Source organism: Nuphar pumila, chromosome 12 (assembly GCF_984573655.1).
Source record: "Nuphar pumila chromosome 12, dmNupPumi1.hap1.1, whole genome shotgun sequence".
In the NCBI taxonomy this organism is placed as follows: domain Eukaryota; kingdom Viridiplantae; phylum Streptophyta; class Magnoliopsida; order Nymphaeales; family Nymphaeaceae; genus Nuphar; species Nuphar pumila.
The window spans coordinates 12032663-12051788 of record NC_143260.1 but is presented as its reverse complement, the minus strand read 5'-3'; the positions used below and the strand labels follow the sequence as shown (position 1 = coordinate 12051788).

General features: G+C 39.2%; 1 protein-coding gene across 4 annotated transcripts; it reads left to right on the top strand.

Moving 5' to 3' along the window:
- Positions 1 to 8880: 8880 nt before the first annotated feature.
- Positions 8881 to 15574, top strand: LOC149820004 (GDSL esterase/lipase At5g45950-like). Of its 4 annotated transcripts, none has more exons than XR_016426729.1 (6): positions 8882 to 9210; positions 12042 to 12172; positions 12604 to 12837; positions 13823 to 14075; positions 14362 to 14619; positions 15015 to 15574. XR_016426729.1 is itself a non-coding variant. In XM_089983497.1 (5 exons), the coding sequence occupies exons 1-5, from the start codon at positions 8907 to 8909 to the stop codon at positions 14547 to 14549; spliced, it is 1110 nt and encodes a 369-aa protein (XP_089839623.1). In that variant the 5' UTR covers positions 8881 to 8906; the 3' UTR covers positions 14550 to 14793. The 4 variants fall into 4 exon arrangements, 2 of the variants coding, with proteins under 2 accessions (XP_089839623.1, XP_089839624.1); XR_016426728.1 differs by lacking the exon at positions 15015 to 15574 and adding an exon at positions 14720 to 14793; XM_089983497.1 differs by lacking the exon at positions 15015 to 15574 and having other exon boundaries at positions 8881 to 9210; positions 14362 to 14793.
- The last annotated feature ends 3552 nt before the right edge of the window (positions 15575 to 19126 follow it).

Sequence of the window (19126 nt, the reverse complement as noted above, 5' to 3'; positions counted from 1 at the left end):
ACCCAGATGGCTATAATGTTCGCATTTTGGTCTAGAACACATCCGGTCTATCTTCGATATGTCTGCTTTGATAAGCACATTGCCTCGATCGATTATCACGACAGTTGGTTCATGAAATAACGTGAGACAAAGGTCACATTGTCGTTCTTCTTGAATGATCAATGAATTGGCCTTGAATATATTTAGTAAGGGTGTCATGAGGAGTAATTGATTCTGAATGACACTAAAATTGTCATTAATACTCATAAAAAATTGAATGAGCCTTTCTCATTATTAGAGTTCTGGAATGATCTTCATGGCCCTACACGAGCAAGGTGGAATCTCAATGTATGTGAACATTTTGTCCTATAACCTCTTCAACTTAGTGAAATATATTGTTGCTGAAGATTGTTCTTGCTTGAGATTGATTATCTCTTGTTGAATTTGATATATTTTGGGAGTGTTTGATTGGGAGAACCTCTCATGAAGCTCTACTCAAACCTCAACCACAGTTTGAGCATAATTGACGCTAGCTGCTAAATCCTTGTGAATGGAGTTGAACAACTAGGATAACACCATATTGTTGCATCACTCCTATATAGCAACATTTGGTGATAATGGTTCATGTTTCGTGATCGATCCGTCGATGAAATCTAATTTATTTTTGGCACTTAGTGCCATAACCATAACTCTACTCCACATCGAGTAGTTATCTCCAACAAGTTATTGCTACACTAAGGATATCCCTAGGTTATCGAAGTGATGAAGAAAGAAAGGATTGATTGTAGATTCATTAGTGTTCTCAGATGAAGCAACACCATTCTTGATGCTATTAGAAGCCATTGAGAAAAGCTCGAAGATGGATGATAAGAAGACGAGAATCATCGACAGTAGCTTGGAAATTGCGATGACCAAACTGCGGGTCTGGCAAGAAAAATGAAGTGTGCAGGATCAATGTCTCGGCTCTAATACCATGAAGAAAACTGAAAAATTGAAGAAGATTAAAAAACAAAAATCTGATTAAATTTTCTTGATTACATCAAAATTAAAAAAAGTTTACATAAACTTGTATTGGTCGGCTGCCTTGGTTGATCCTTACTCCTCAAATGTAGGTCACAACTCGTTATCAATAAGCCCACAAATGTAGTAATTGATAAGATCTCATCTTAGCCGAATGCTACAAAAGTAGGTGATAACGTACGAGTTTATCGTAACTAGATGCCACAAATTTTGGGATAACTCGTTATCTAAATCAACTAATATTGGGTGACAGAGCGGACACACAGAGTTCTGGCTTGACTGGTGGGCTAAAGTGAATCCCATCAGCAGTCAACTTCCCTGTAGCTCGCAAGAGATTCTGTTTGCATCCCTTCATTTCAAGATGGTTAATTAACCACATGGACAACCCTAATATTTTTATTTCTTAAAAAAGTTTCAAAAACTTTGGGTTGACTAACGAAACAGCAATGTTGGTAGAATAAAACTCTTGGTTTGATTAATCAACCATTTTAGGTGTATTTCTAACAATATCAAATTCTTTGGTTTTCATTTATTATGTCCCAAACTTCACGTGCATTTTTGAAGATTTCCCAAAAAAAAAAAAATCAGAGAAGTTCTCACGTTATTCGAAAGGCAATTTCTTTTATTTTTAGATTGACAAATTAACTTTAAAAAAAAAAAAACTGCTGTTTTTTCATTTCAAACAGGCATGTATTAATTTCCATATCAAATTTACAAAAATTTAGCTGAAATGTCACTTCTAAGCTACCTTCCAAATAAGTTCCATAACTTTCTTACTTTTAAAAATAAGAGAAGGTTACATTGTGGCCCATCTGGCATTAATCATTAGAAACTTCCAACACCAACCTGCCATCTTCCAACCATTATGGAGAAATCAAAGTTGACACAACCACGAAATGATTGAAGTGTTTGATTTGCCAAAATGAACCAAATTTAACAAGAATTGTCTCTTTTTCGGCTGTTGATGGAAGTGGGTTCCAAATTCGCCCATAAGAATCAAACCTTGACTATCCTTCTAGCAGCCAAGGCCCCACCACACTGCGCCAACCACCCCTGGGGCTATGTAAGGCGGTTCCTAATTCACCTAATTCCATCATTGTGAAATGTTTTATTGATGAAGTGGACGTACGATGGCATATTTTCAAAAAAGTTAGGCCGTAGGCGTTCAACCCTCTTGTTTACTCATTTGGTTAGTGTCCGACAGCAGAAACCTCATATGGCAATTGGCAAATGTGAATTTGCATTCTCTCTCTCTCTCTCTCTCTCTGTTGCTGTGTATTGCTTATGTGGATACATAATAACTCTGGTGCAATGTGCATGTCGTGTCTAATGTGTGCAATCATGTTTTTAATCCACAATTTGGATGTAAAAGGTTTTATTTTTATTATTTCATCTTTGCAAAATCTGGACTGGTGTTTTTTAATATTTAAATTTATTGGTTCCAAGTATGTTTCAAACAGGTGAACTTTATACGATAAATCTTTGCATATATATTATTCACTGATATATCTATATCTATATCTATTTATCTATCTATCTATCTATCTATATATATATATATATATATGTGTGTGTGTGTGTGTGTGTGTGTCGGATTCTGGCTATCAAAAGCTGGTTCTTACTGAAAACAGCATGTAAATCACATCCATGCGGTCATTTAGATAGAAAACAATATATAAAAATATAGACTTCTAAGTTGTTTGTTCGTGCAAGTGATTGAGGAAACTTTATATATATATATATATATATATAGAGAGAGAGAGAGAGAGAGAGAGAGAGAGAGAGAGAGAGAGAGAGAGAGAGAGAGATGCTAGATGGGTTTTTGTGATTTTTTTTTTTTTGTTTTTAGATTCTGGATGTGTAGATGTGATATATGCACTAGATTTTATGGGGATCAGCTCTAGGAGTGTTTGATTCCAATACATGGGTGTGTTTTGTTTGAAAAATTAAGGGTTTAAGATCTTTGTAAATTTTAAAGGCACTAAATATTATTTTTTCATCAAAAACACATGATTAGAGTGTTGATTCTTAGTAATTCGACATGCTGAACATATCTACATGACCAAAATTGAAAAAACAAACACTGAAAAAGCTGGGAGAGAGAGAGAGAGAGTAATGATAGGGAATTCTAGAAGCATCTTCTCAATCAAAACTTGTAGATGTGATTAGCATAGCACATTATGATTTTTAATCTAAAAGTACACATTTTTAAGTTATGAAATGTTCGGTCATTATGGGACATTGATTGTTCAAGATTGTAAAAAACCTATATGCACATCATATCTGATGATTCGAAATCTGTTTTATACTAAAAATTGTATGTAGATCATGTGTAAGTTTTTTTATACAAAATTGTGGCATGGATGTAGGAGATAGATCAAAGGAGCCGCTAAGTGTTGTTAACAATATGGCTCTATAACGACTGAGCCTGATATCTCGTGATTCATGGTGGTTGTTATGATAAGATTTGTAAATCCAGCAAGATATCCTTATCTTGCTGGTCTTACCTTTCTTAGGAGTGTCTATCCTCTCCTCTCGGCATCTCTATAAAAACCGTGTATCTCTGGCTATAAAGCTTATCAATAAACACTTTGAGAGTGGCTTAGCCCTTTCGTGGATGTAGGTCATATCCCACATAAAATTCCTATGTTGATCGTGTCTTCTCTTCTGTGGATGTCTACAAATCGTAACAATCCCTACAGCTACATCAGGTAAATCAAAACCTATTTTTGCCTATAAATCATGATATGACAAGACTGCAAATCGTGGCATGAATTTGCCTGTAAATTATGGTATGACGATTTCTACAAATCGTATCAAGGTAGTAGTCGCACCACACAAATTGCTACACAAGATTATCACAAATCGTAACATAGTATCAAAGGCAGGGTGTTGAGGGCGCAGAACAGACGACTCCATGGCAGATGCAAGCAACAGTGGAAGCCAGATTGATCCTCAGAAAATCATGATTCAAGAACAGGTCAGTCAAAATCTCAAAATCACGAATGTGCCTCTCAATGGTTTCAATCACTTACAATGGTCCAAAGCTACTACTTTATTTCTGAGCAGCAAAATGAAATTGGGTTATGTGACCAGGAAGAAAATGAGACCCGATGTAAGTGACCCGACACGTGAAGAATGTGAATCAAACAACCATCTTGTAATGTCATGGTTACTTAATTCCATAGAGCCTAAGATCACAAATGGTTTTTTGTTCTTAAATACGGCTGAAGAAATATGGGAGGCTGCTAAATGAATGTTCGGAGAACAATATAATATTGTCAGAATGTTTCAAATAACCCAAGAATTACGCAGCCTTAAAAAAATCAGTCAGACCACATTTAGTGAATTCTATGCAAAAATCAAAGGTTTATGGGATGAGTTGGACTCATACACCATAAGTTTTAGTAATCCGTTAGACGCTCAAAAACAAAGAGAACAGGAACGAATCTTCCAAATGTTGGCCTGCTTGTGACCCGAGTATGAAAATTTGAGGAGTCAAATTTTGATGACTCAATTATTACCGTCGTTAAACACGGTTTGCTCATTAATTATCAGAGAAGAAGCTTGGAGGCATGTAATGAACTCAGAAGACAATACGGATAGTTCTGAAGCACAGAAAAAAAATGCCTTTACTATAAGTAAGAATGAATCGAGGCAACAGTTTCCCAACAACAAAAACCGGGGGAAAGGAGTTAAGTGCACTCATTGTAAAAAAATGGGGCATACCCACGAAAGTTGTTGGTTCTGTGTCAAAAAGCTAGAAAATATGAAAAATAAAAATCATGAGGCTTATCAGGTGTCAGTTGAGAAACAGGGGACCAAAAATCAAGATGATCTCATAGCTGGGTGGAAAGAAAAAGAACCCAGTGGAACCCTGCTTACTATTGAGAGTTTGACGCATTTGCTTCAATCTCTTGCAAAAAATGGCAACAATATGGCAGCATCAGTGACCATTGAGAATGTCTCTCAATCTGCTCCTTCAGGTATGACATCTAACTCTCAATGGATTATAGATTCTGGAGCTTTCCAACATATGATGAATGATAAGTCCGGTTTATATAACAAAAATTTCATAAGCGACAATTTTGTTTCCTTAGCTGATGGTTCCAAAATCAAAATCAGCGGCTTTGGGCTTAAAGATTTTTTCGGTAACAGTTTTAGCAAAGCTCTTATTATACCCACATTAGCCTTTAATCTCTTGTCAGTATCTCAAATCACCAAGGCTATAGATTGCAATGTGGTCTTCTCTCCAACTAATACTGTTTTTCAGGATCGGCAGACAAGAGGACGATTGGTGAAGGAAAGTGTGTTAATGCTCTTTATTTTTTGAGTGAAAATCAGAATCATAAAGCCTTCATAACCACAGAAAAGTATAAAGGGGAATTATGACACCATCATCTTGGGCATCCATCGAAAAAGGCGTTAAAGTCTCTTATCCCCGAGGCTGAATTTGACACTACCTTATGTGATGCTTGTCGATATGCAAAACTTAGTAGATTACCTTTTTCATTAGCTGAAAAACTCTCTAATAAATCGTTTCAATTAGTTCATTCTAATGTTTGGGGACCAACCCCTATAGTCTCTAATGGTGGTTACAAATACTGCATTACTTTCATTGATGATTTTTTAAAATGCACATGGATCTACCTCATGAAATCTAAAGATGAAGCATTAACTATCTTTAAAGATTTTTACAAGTTTATGAAAACTCAATTTGACGTCCAAATCAAGGCTCTTTAAACAAATAATGGGAAAGAATACAAAAATCAAGCCTTTGATGAATTTGAAAAATCTCATGGCATTGATCATCAAACCACGTGTGTTGAAACACCTCAACAAAACAGGGTTGCTGAAAGAAAAAATGGGCACCTCCTTGAAGTCACTCGTGCTATTATGATTGAAAGTAATGTCCCTAAACTTTTTTGGAACGAAGCCATCTTGACAACCTGCTACTTGATAAATAGACTCCCCTCAAAAAACCTTCAAGGAAAGTCTCCTCTAGAGATTTTAAAGGTAAGGAAAATCAAAATGGAACACTTATGCACTTTTGGATGCGAAGTGTTTGTGTGGATTTCACTCTGTCACCATGATAACTTCAGTCCTCGTGCAAAAAAATGTGTATTTCTTGGTTACCCGATAACCCAAAAAGGATATAAATGTTTTGATGTTGAAGATTCAAAAATGCTTATTTCAAGGGACCTCAGCTTCAATGAAAAAGTGTCATACTTCTCACAACAAAATTATGAAAATGTAATAGAGGTTAGAAACCCGATTTTGCCCAACTTGGGAAGTATGGATGATTTCATTGGCATGCATAGATCTTCTGAAGACTCTCATGAGATTGCAGAATCCAATCTAGAAGACAACTTTGTCCCCATTCATGAACCATATCTTCGAAGGTCTGAGAGGACTTCAAGACCTCCTTCTCATTTTCAAGACTTTATTACATATTAAGTTGCTCACCCTTTAGAAAAACACATATCCTATGACAAATTGTCACAAAGGTATGTTGCATATCTGAGTCAAATTAAATCAGCATGAACCCACGACCTTTAAAGAGGCCAAAACTCAAAAAACATGGGCAAGAGCTATGGAAGAAGAGTTGGATGCTCTTCACAAAAGTCAAACCTGGGTGATTGTCTCTCGACCTATTGGACAAAAAATTGTTGGATGTCGGTGGGTCTTCAAAATCAAATATAAGAGTGATGGGACAGTTGAAAGGTATAAGGCTCGTTTGGTAGCCAAGGGATATACCCAAACACAAGGAATCGACTACACTGAGACCTTTGCTCCTGTGGCAAAAATGAATACCCTTAGAATCCTCCTCACGGTGGCGTGTAACCTTGAATGGGATATGTTCCAACTTGACGTCAAAAATGTTTTTCTTCAAGAAGAGCTTGAAGAAGAAGTATATATGGAATTACCTATAGGGCACCGTGATGAAGGAAAACCCAATGTTGTGTGCAAGTTAAAGAAAGCCATTTATGGTCTAAAACAATCACCATGGGCATGGTACTCTAAGCTGAGCTCAGCTCTTGAAGAAAAGGGTTTTCTTCGAAGCGCTGGTGACAACACTTTATTTATTAAAAAATTTGGTCCTAACATCACTGTAGTCTTGATCTATGTGGATGATAGTGTTCTAACTGGGACTCACATGGAAGAAATTGCTAGTACTAAGAAATACCTACATAGAGTGTTTAACATCAAAGACCTGGGGAAGCTTAAATACTTTCTCGGAATTGAGTTGGCATACTAAAAAAGGGGCATTTTCTTATCTCAAAGAAAATACACATTAGATATCCTCAAGAAAACAGGAAAGCTTGGAGCCAAAGCCATTGAAACTCCATGTGAAACAGGAAAAAGAGCAGACAAGCTTAAGGGGGAGTTTATTGAGGACAATGACAGATATTAGCGACTTGTGGGAAGACTTATCGACCTTACGATCACTTGCTCTGAGATATAGCCTATGCAGTCAACCAAGCAAGTCAAGCTATGCATGCTCCTACTCACAATGATCTTCAAGCTATAGAGAGAATTTTGAAATATCTTAAACGGGCGCCTGATCAAGGTTTATGGTACAAGAAATTCGGGTATTGTGATATAGTTGGGTACTTTGATGTAGACTAGGCAGGGGATGTTCAAGATAGACGATCTACTACACACTTTTGTATTTTTGTAGGAGGGAATATGATATCCTGGAAAAGAAAAAAACAAAACGTGGTTTCTCGATCCAGCGCAAAGGCAGAATACTGAGCTATGTCTTCAACAACAAGTGAAATCACATGGACAAAAAATGTTGCTAAAGGATCTGGGAATTCAGAATAAGCTTCCAATATCTATGTACTACGATAATCAAGTTGTGATTCATATAGTTGTAAATCATGTCTTTCACAAACAAACAAAACACATTGAAATTGATTGCCATTATGTTCGTGAGAAGGTTCAGAATTGTGAAATTTGAACTCCATTTACACAAAGTTCGAATCAGCTAGCTGATGCATTGACTAAAGGATTATCTCGCGATCAGTTTTTAAGCATCATAAGCAAGTGGGGCTGCTATGACGTCTTAGCCCCACTTGAGGGGGAGTGTTAAAAATATGGCTCTATAATGGTTGAGCCTGATATCTCGTGATTCATGGTGGTTGTTATGATAAGCCCTGTAAATCCAGTAAGATATCTTTATCTTGCTGGTCTTACCTTTCTTAGGAGTGTCTATCCTCTTCTCTCGGCATCTCTATAAAAATCGTGTATCTCTGGCTATAAAGATTATCAATAAATACTTTGAGGGTGGCTTAGCCGTTTTGTTGATGTAGGTTATATCGATCGAACCACATAAAATTTTTGTGTTGATCGTGTCTTCTCTCATGCGGATGTCTATAAATAGTAACAATCCCTACAGCTACATCAAATAAATCGTAACCTGTTTTTGCCTGTAAATTGTGACATGATAGTTTGCAAATCGTGGCATGAATTGCCAGTAAATCATGGTAAGACCATTTTTACAAATCGTATCATGGTAGTAGTCGCACCACACAAATAGCTACACAAAATTGTTATAAATCGTAACAAGTGTCATGACTTGACACTAGCCTATCACATCACAATATTATATGGGGCACAAAGCTACAGAGTGCAGGCCCCACATGAAATCCTGTCATGTGATTTCTCTGTGAAATATCCACGGCACTTGGCCTCTCTCTGGACATCTCTCAAATAATTGTTCTTGACGAGTATTGACAGCTAGAATCAATAAATAACACGATTTATCCGTGGTGGTAGACGATTGCTGAGGCTTCTTTTACCGGATTACAGCAGGTAATTACAAACTGTATGCCAGTGCCCTCCCTTTATATATATATGAGGAATACCGGTGCAAGAAGTTGACAGAGAAAGAGTAAGGAAAAATGAGAACCCTTACTGTGGTTGTAACAAAGTCCTTTATGATGGTGGTGGTGGTGGTGGTGGTGATGTGTGAGCATGTTATGGTAGCGGAAGCCAACCTGCTGCGGGATCCCAAGCTGATGGAGAGGGCACAACGAGCCAACGTGAGCTGCTTGCTCGTCTTTGGGGACTCTAGCGTCGACCCCGGCAACAACAATGTCCTCAACACCACCTTCAAGGGCAACTTCTTGCCTTACGGCATCGATTTCATTGGGCACAGATCCACCGGAAGGTTCAGTAATGGCAAACTCACCACTGACTTCATAGGTACCATTATCCTCTTTTCTTCCATTTTCCTTTTCTTTGCTTATATATCTTTGCCTTCTTAGCAGTGTGGTTGGTCTGCTTCATATAGTTAATCAATTGGTCATCCTTTTAATATGGTTATCATTCACTACTCATCATCATGATGTGAGTGGTTTATTATCCTAGATTTTTTCAGTTTAATTTCTTCACTTTTAGTCCTTCTTGGATGGTTTTCTCTGATTTCCTGAAAATCTTTCTTTTTAGTTTTCTTGGAGTGTGAAATTTAGGCGACTTGCATTCATGCTAGAAAATTATCAAAGATGAATTTAGGTAATTTTTATTTTTTTTCCTTTACTTTGTTCCAATTCTTGATGAATGAGACAGTAGCCAGTAGGTGTTGCGTGGTCGGTGGAAGGTCTTTTTGTTGCAGAAATTGCCTTAAAAAAGTTACTCCCATCATTATTTTCACCCTGATGGCAAGTCAGTACCACGATCATCATTTCATTCAAGATCGTAGGAAAACTACATCCCTTCTTCACCATCGCCATCTCGAGCATCTTTTCCCCACGTTTAATTATAGCTGGCGGGTTGTTAAAGTGTGCCAATTTGAATCAATTTTGGTTTTTTATGACGAAGAACCCTCGCTGAAAGTGAGGAAAAAAACCCCGATCGGGTGTGGACTCTCATGATCACCTTGCCTTACGTGGTCCACCTCTGAATTCTACTGACACAACCTTGCGCCAGCCAAGTTTGATCCGGTGTCTTCAACTCAGCACCTTCACAACCACCCCGCTAGCCACATAGGCAACTCCAGTGGTGGTAATTTGAATAAAATTTGTTATTCCCTAGAAACTTGCTTCTCAAGTTTCTGGGCCATTTGAATCGTAGGTATTAATAAGTCCGATTCAGAAACATGTTTTTCCAAATAAAACAAATTGGTTTCTGAATGTGGCCATTAAACTTTATGTACTTGCCCATGAGGGCTCCACTCATTTAGTATGGCCTGCAGGAAAATGTTACCAATTGACGGGACATCACCAGTTCTAAACCCATCCATACACAAGAGCTGTAATTGTTTCGGGGTCTGCCTAACTCCAGCTTGCTAATAGAGAAAAAAAAAAACACGAGGTTTTAAGCCAATGAACTCGATGCGGCCTTAATCGAAGATTAGGTGATCCGCCAAATCACTTTAAGTGATTTGAAATCCTCACTCTCCACAAATTGCATAAAGACCAGTGGGGTCCTCGTGAGATGATGCAATGGACGGTGAAGATGTCAAATCACTTTCACCTGATCTCTCTGGTTTCATATTAAATAGGAAACCAACTTGAAGATAGTCTAGGACAAATTACTCCATTAGAAGCTTTGGTTGAGGGTGAACAGGTACAAAACATGACAGAGACTAGAGAGTGGGTTTTGTACCATGGAATGACTCCATTTAAACTACTAAAGCTAAAAAAAGGCTGAGTAGTAGGTAACCGATCCTGACTTAGGGGTGGTTTCAATGGAGTCAGTGAGCTGCTGTGCATCAAGTGAGACCGTTTTGCAGACCAATGAGAGTGATTTGTATGTGTTTAATTTATGGCTTGTTTCTAAGCCTACTTTCCCATGAGGACAGGTACTTTCAGTCGGATACATTTATGGAGTCATTCATGGATGGCCATTTTTGGTTGGGATGTGTGAAGAAGATGCCTGCAGTTCTTAGAAAGAATGGTTGGCATTTAGTAGCACTGCAGTAAAAAAACAAAAGGGGTGTTGCAAAATGCCCATCACACGATTGATCTTAACTAATACACCACAATGGTTTTCAAATTTTCCCAAAGAACCTCAAGCTTTTGATATCTACAAGCAAATAACCTCACTTCTTTACCATCCTCGGTTCACCCTAAGGGTGTCAACGGGTTGGGTTGGGTTTGGTTCAGCCCCAGGTAGAACCAGATTTTCGGGTATGGTATCAGGTATGGACTCAGGTCTAATGGGGTCTATTATAAGAGAAACCATATCCGGACCTGATAAGAACTACATGAACCAGACCCAGACCCAGACCCAGACCATACCTGATAAAATAATATTTTTATCATTTTTATATTGAAAAATTGCAGGTCTTAATCCAAACTTGGGTCAGGCCTCCGTCTGGTATAAAATTTCACAAACTATACCCAGCTCCTTGTAGTAATTGGACCTTCGGGTTTAGACCCAGATCTTAATCAAGTCTTCTTATTTGTCACTATACTCGGACCCTATAGGGTTTGGTCTGTGTCGGGTCCGGGTCAACCCAATCCGTTGACACCATTGTTCACCCTGGGGTTTATGATTACTAGAGAGCTAAAATTATCATGTTACCCGTATGAAATATATCTACATGTTTATCTTAAAAGTAGATAAACCAAGTGCTCATGGTTGTAGGACTTTGAAAACTACTAGGGATACAATATTTTTGTTTAATTCTTTATTTGAAACAAACAAGTCAGTTGAAGGATGAGGTAAAAGTTATCAGTAAAATTGGCTTTTTGTGACTTTGTAAGGGAAAATCTAGTTATTTCCACTTGTAAATTTAATGGTGCTACTCGTTTGCTTGTTTGCTTATCTTAGGTTAAAAGTCTGAGGGGTGTTTGGAGAATAAGAAAATTTTGGTGGACATATTAATTAAATGTAGTGCTCCTTTGAAAATTACCCTAAACAATGAAGCATAGGATCCCGATAGTCATGTAACTTGAAGGACTGCACATCGAGGCTTTCAACCTTGAAGCGGTCCAAAGCAATGTTGTCAGTATCGATAAGTTTCACTCCTGAAAAGGCTATTTTTTCACACTCATGAATGGAACTGAGTTTATGGAAATTGTGATTTGCAGCTGAGGCCCTTGGCCTTAATGATGCAATCCCTGCTTTCCTACAGCACAACCTTAGCAAGCAACAGCTTCCACATGGAGTCAGCTTTGCATCTGCTGCATCCGGTTATGACAACCTCACAGCCAAGTTCACCGTATGCATCTCTCTCTCTCTCTCTCTCTCTCTCTCTCTCTCATATGCACCAAAATGGAGGACAGATCAGGTGACTTGACAAAACACAATTTTTTGTGTTTTGAAATCGCCACCGGTTCTCACCAAGAGCATATCACCTCAAATCACATCTTTACCGTTCATTGTTTCGTCCTCGGTCCTTGTACATTGTGAACGGTGAGGATGCTAAATCACCTTTTTAAAAGTGATTTGACAGATCACTTGATCTGCTCTCGTCATGAGTACCTTTCGGTGAGTCTCACCGATGATTGAAGTGATGGACGGTAGTGATTTCAAAACACAAAAAGATTGTGTTATGTCAAATCACTTGATCTCTCCTTGCCAAGATGCAACAAAGAACATCGTTTGCTTTGCTTAGGCTGCAATACAATGGTAAATGGCAATGTGTGACAGGACGTTCTGCCCATGTGGAAACAAATACAGTACCTTAAGCACTACATGGTCCAACTAAGAGAATTGGTAGGAGAGGAGAAGGAAAAGGAGATAATGAGAAATGCCATAATCGTATTGAGTGCAGGGACCAATGACTTCATTCAGAACTACTATCTTGATCCACAACGTTCCAAGCAATTCACAATCAACCAGTACATTGACTTCCTGATTGCGTGCATGACCAGGGATCTGCAGGTAAGTGTGTTTTCCCTTTCCCTGCTCAAAATCCACATATATAACTACTCTCTTTTGCCTCAGAAACCCAAACCGGGTCTGTTTGTTTCAACGGACCCCGCAGAAACACAGGAAAGCCCTTTTGTAGGAAAAGGCACCCCAGTTCGAGATTTTCTCATGCATGCCCTTTCTCACAGACTTGGGGTTTCCCCTCCTGATTCTAAGGGAAGGATTTTTCACAAGAAATGATGAGACCTGCAGGAAAATATGGGGCCCAATGTGGCGCTACGTGGATTGACTGCTTTCCTAGGAAACGTCCTCCCCCCATGCCCCACCTTCCCAAGGGTTCAATTTTTTATGCTAGTGAAAGCACCGAACTATTGAGCTGGAAATCGTAGGTTCAAGCTTTATCAACTCATGCTGACCACATATATGTGTTCGGCGTGGTTTGTTTGCTAAGGACCAATCGTTGGATAGTGTTATTTTGATCTAAAAATATGAGTTTTTGGGGCATAAAAATTTAATGCATTATGGACCATTGATTTTTCAAGTCCTGTAACGATCGCATGATTTAAAAGTGATAAACAAACCTTCCATCTAGAAGGTCCGATTTACAAAAAAGCAAAAAATACAAAAATAAGGTTATTATAGTCTATAGTTCATTGTCTACAATATCACTAAATATTAACCTTATATATATAGTAACATCGAACGCCCAATCCATCGAACAGCAGTCGGACGCGCAGGCATGTCTGCCTGCTGTAGCCAAAAAAAAAAACCATTTAATGGCATGCAAAAAGCACCAGTAAAGGTTGGGGCCCATAGTGGCGCTTTTCACGCGCCACTAATGACCTTAGTGGCACTGCTAAAATAGCCTGTGATTGTGATTTAAGAAATAGAAGGCATTAATCATTCTTCTTTTTCTTCACTTATGTTGTACAAAACTACGCTTCTAGTCTTCATATGCCACACTTTGTTATATATAAACCAATGCATCGTGCAACAGGAGATCCATGGGTTAGGACCAAGAAAGTTTGTGGTGGTTAGTGTACCTCCATTAGGGTGCATGCCCCTTGTCAAAGCACTGCGTGGAGAGACTGGATGCGTTACTGAACTTAACAAGGTGGTCACGACATTCAACTACAAGGTCAAGACAAAGTTAGACACCATAAATCAATGGCTTGGTGGACAGGTTATAGCTGCATTTATTGATGACTATACCGTCATTCTAGATGCTGTTCAAAGTCCCACTAAATATGGTGAGCAAATTTGTTTTAGGGTCTCTTTCTATGACTTTTTTTTTGTCACCATCGCTACCATACAGCTTTGATAACAGCAAATCATACGTGAATGCTTTGGTGGAGAGAGAGAGAGAGAGAGAGAGAGAGAGAGAGAGAGAGAGAGAGAGAGAGAGAGAGATTCTTGCTTCAAGTGTTGAGCATCAATATCGTCAATTCTAGTTCTAATTGGTTTTCTAAAGCCTGCTTAGATCTTCTTATGGATGATTCAACTAGCCTTATTGAATGGATTATTTGCTTTTTTCAGGTTTCTTGGTGTCATCAAAGGGTTGTTGTGGAAGTGGTATGATAGAGTTTGGTGAGACGTGCAAGGGACTGAGTACATGCAGTGATCCTTCTAAATACGTATTCTGGGATGCTGTGCATCCAACTGAGAGCATGTACCGCATTATAGCAATTGAGGCAATAAAACAGGTCCAAAAGCTCTTGGTCTAGAGTTTTCAGTTCCCTGTTTGTTATTGTTGGGGGTTTGCTCCATGAGTTTCCACTGTAATGTCCAATATTGGTATGTATTTTTTGCCAATTTGTAAAATTGTGGCAGAAGGAAAGCAAGTCAGGTTTCATGTAAAGTACCACAAGACTCATAATGATTCATATTGGCGCAGAATTGAATTGTTCAATTTGACTGCCTACACTATTGAGCGACAAGATACAGTTCATGCAATTCAGCTTTGCTCCAGCTCAGGATGTCAATTCTCTCTGACTGAATATCTGTCAAAGTTCATGGTTATGAATGAACCAAGACTTTTAACCATCTTTTTGAACTCTTTTCCTTTTCTTTTAATGAAAAAATAACCATATGGTTAAAAGCAACTGCAAATTTAACAAAATTCTTTGCATGGCCAAAATTTTGATCAGTGACCTTTTTTTAACAGTTTTGCGCTTCATTATAAATGACAGAAAACATGCAAGTAGCAAGTGCAAGAAGATAGATACTGGGCAATGATGACGTATGTTGTGATGAAAAGCTAATAGAATGACAAATCTATGAACACTAGAAGATGCTGGGGGTAACACATATAGGGAAAAAACCAATAGACGCAACCTACGGAAGACTCCCAGAGCCAGATATGACTTTGAAAAGTAAGCTTTGACAGAAAATTAAGATTTTCTTTTTTTGGCACTTATATTTTTTAAGGTGGACATGGATCTATATCATTAAAAGGGTCATAGTTGCATTGGATGATGTACATTTACTTGAATTAGCATGCCAATAAATACAAGGTATAACCAATTTCTTAATTTTATATTTGTCATTTGTACATGATATTACAATCATTACTATTAGCTGCAAACATATTTACATATCAGCTATTTAAATGACCAAGTAAGCTATCCAAAAATCAGGCAAAAGATGGCATACAAGTTCCACTCAATTATCTCCAATTATATGTGCTGGTAGACACTAGGAAGAATTGCTTCCTTCGGAGTTGAACACGAAGACCAATAATTGATCTCATGTCATTAGCTGAAATTGAAATTTATTAAATTCTAGCCCAATTAGAAACAGTGTCACTGATATCGGAAATATTTCAAAAATATCAGCAAAACCAGTTAAACTGATAATATCGGAAAAATATTGCAATATTTTCAAAATATCACCAAATATGAAAATATCATGATATTTTTGAAAAAAAACTCATTATTCCTATATATTTAAGCAATTTTTTGTATTGTTTTGTTTCTTTTCTATTTTAAATACTTTCCAAACTTATTTTCTTATATTTTTGAAAGAAAAATTGATACAAAACCTATTATTTTTTATCTTTCTTATTATTTTTTTATTTTTAATTGTTAAAACTCCCAAGATTTTCTTAAGAAAACCTAGTTTTTGAAAATCTTTCCCAGAAAAATCCTCGGCGATAAATTACCTTGAACAATGTAGGTGACTATGATTAAAAAAACAGACAGAAACATGCACACACGCACACACAGGTATGCTGAGGATTTTAAACAAGGATGCATGATCCCATACATTTATACACAACACACACGTGCATCATTGCTGAACCTGAGGATTTTTCCTGTATTTGCCAACTAGAGATAAAGATAAATATGATTTATCTAGGCATCACAAATAGTACAAGCTCATTATTGGTGTCTTATGTGTGTATATTCTCTTGTCAAAGGGGGTAATTTGACTTTCTATGATGCTGATTGCTAACCAATGTAAACCAAGGTGACAACACTTATACCTGTGGAACAAATGTTAGTACAGACAACCGAAGCAATGAGAATAGAATAAAAGTAGATTAATTAAAGGATGCATAGCATTACTAAACAAGGGGATTTTAACGACTTTTATCCAATATGTGGTGGGCATGGAAGATGGAGATTTATAGTAGAACTAGTAGAAAGAGGTGACATTATATAGGTTGCAGAAACCAGGACTCTGCCTCCACCATTTGTTTCACCCTTGACAGGATCAAAGGATGCTTTTTATACAACAAAGTTTGAATAGAATTAGGTCGACCCTGGTTGGACCTTACGAATTAAATCTTTGCAAACTTGTATCTAAATTGAAAATCATATGATAAATATGCAGAAACATATATCTTAAATTTTTTTGGAAGTAATAAACCAGTACAACTAGAAACATAGCTTTACCATCCAGTATAGGAAGGGTAATGAATCCCTTCCCATTACATGTACTTGCATCTACAGAAGGTGAGATCAACCCCCATATTGATTATTCTCACTGAAAAAACCAAGACATGGATTTAATCACCATACTTGATCTGAAAAGACCTAGGGTGCATTTTCCTGACAAAAAAGCCACCTTTTCTGGAAAAAAGGTTTCCTTTTCTGTGGTGCCCACAGGCACCTTTTCTAGGTGTTTCAAACATGGGAAAGTTCTAGGGATAGCAGTGGACAGGGGGGAATGGGGCCCCGCCTCGCCCCGTTTGGACCGAGGATGGAGGTTAAAATCAAAACCCAGGTGGGGATGGACTTATGTGTTCCCCTGTCCCGCCCCATCCCCGATCCCTAGTAGTAAAATAATTAAAATATCTTTCAACGGTTCGACCCAGAGTTGTCAGTCGAGGAAGCGATTCGAGAAGCGGAAGCGGGAAGACACTTTCAAAATTTTAGAAAGTGGGAAGCGTGGGACGACTTAGAAGCGAACCAGGAATTGTCTCGGAAGCGAGGGAGAAGCGAAAAAAGAGAAAAATAAAAATAAAAATAAAAATAAAAATAAAAATAAAAATAAATTAAAAAAATTGGGAAGTGTGTTTCCCATTTTTTTTGTGCGCTTCCCAGCACGTTTCGCAGTTTCCAAATGTGCTTCGGGGAAGCGCGCTTCCCCACTCCCTATGGCGCTTTCGGTAACTCTGGTTCGATCTCCTTCTTTAAGGATGACAGTGTATCGGGGAGAAACGGGGCCCCATCCCGCCTCGCTCGTTTGGACCGGGGATGGAGGACATAAAACAGGGATGAAGGCGGGGATGGAGGTTAAAATCAAAACTCGTGCAGGGATGAAGGCAGGGATGGACTGCAAAATTTTGAGACAGGGCAGGGGTCTATGTCACACGGACTTGGCTAGGGGGTCGACGCACCCGCATCGACACGCCTCGACACGAGTGCAGCTTCGGACATGGGGTTGACTTGGTCAACAAGTGTCGAAATCGATCAACGCACCTAGGCAGAGTCTGTCCACTTTATAGACTCGGTCAACTTTGATTGAGTCTATAAAGGTCCATATTTGAAATTCATTTTGGACTCGGGTCGGGTCCAAATCCGGACCCGGATCTAGACCCGACCCAGATCCAAAATGTTATCGACATCGGGGCCGAACCCTAAAGAGGGGCTTGCGACAGGATGAGGGGCTTACGACAAACACCTCCCTACCGATCTTTCCCTCTCCCCCAGCCGTCCAACAGTCCTCATCCCATTCAGTCTCGTCGGCGACCCAGACCTCGGCGACCGTAGCCGCAGGCGATGCCAACCACCCTCTCCCCCAGCCACTGGTCCTCTCAGTCTCAGGTATGCCCTCCTCCCTCTTTCGTTCTTCTTCCTCTTCGTCCGGCAGGGGGGGCCCTGCCTCGTTCATGTTTTCCGGCAAGGGCCTGCCCCTGCGTCGGATCTGTGTTCCGGTAGGGGGCTCTGCCCCCTGCCTCAGTTTATTTTCCGGCAGGGGGCCGCCCCCTGCGTCGGATATGTGTTCCGGTAGAGGGCTTCGCCCCCTGCCTCACTTTATTTTGGGGCAGGGGGGCTCCGACCCCTACCATAGTTTATTTTCAAGCAGAGGGCTCCCCTGCCTCAGATCTATTTTTTGGCAGGGGGATGCCCCTGCGTCAGATATGTGTTTCGGTAGGGGGCTCCACCATCCTGCCTCGTTCGTGTTTTCAGGCAGGGGGCGGAGGCCCCTGCCTCAGTTTATGTTTTGGCAAGGGGCTCCCCTGCCTCAAATCTGTTTTCCGACAAGGGGCTCCCCTGCCTCAGATCTGTGTTTGCTTTCCCTTTGTCGCAGCGGAATCGTGTCCCTACTCGGTGTTAATAGCTCAACTGCAAGGTTTCTTGTGCATCTTGCCAGAGGGCTTGCACATGTTTGTTTGCACGGCTGGTGCCTTTTGGGTCTCTGTGTTTGCTTTCCTTTTGCAGCAGCGGAATCGTGTCCCTACTCGGTGTTAACAGCTCAATTGCAAGGTTCCTTATGCATCTTGCCAGAGGGCTTGGGCATGCAGTTTGACATGCCACACTACAGCATGTGCTTGCGTGCGCTTTTTGATGCGCACAGTTGCGACACAGAGCAACAGCGGTTGTGGCACGTGTTGCTCACTACAACCACAAGCAGTTTTTCGACAGGGGACGCCTCTGTATTTTCTGTCAGGCACACAGTGAGAGGGGTGGAGCTCCTGTTACTATTTTTTTGAAGTGTTTATTAACTTTATTTACGTATTTTCTTTTCACTTTTCACTTTTCAGATATAATGACGAGTTCTAGTGGCAGTGTCAATACAGTTGGTTCAAGTTCTAACACTGAATTAGAAGTTTCTCAACCACTTTAGAAACTTG

What these genes read in the sequence shown, in the direction of transcription:
- LOC149820004 (XM_089983497.1), top strand. Translation starts at nt 8,907, where the DNA reads ATGAGAACCCTTACTGTGGTTGTAACAAAGTCCTTTATGATGGTGGTG. An exon ending in ACCTCACAGCCAAGTTCACC is followed by an intron (nt 12,173 to 12,603) that starts GTATGCATCTCT and finishes AATGTGTGACAG; the next exon opens with GACGTTCTGCCCATGTGGAA. An exon ending in GCATGACCAGGGATCTGCAG is followed by an intron (nt 12,838 to 13,822) that starts GTAAGTGTGTTT and finishes ATCGTGCAACAG; the next exon opens with GAGATCCATGGGTTAGGACC.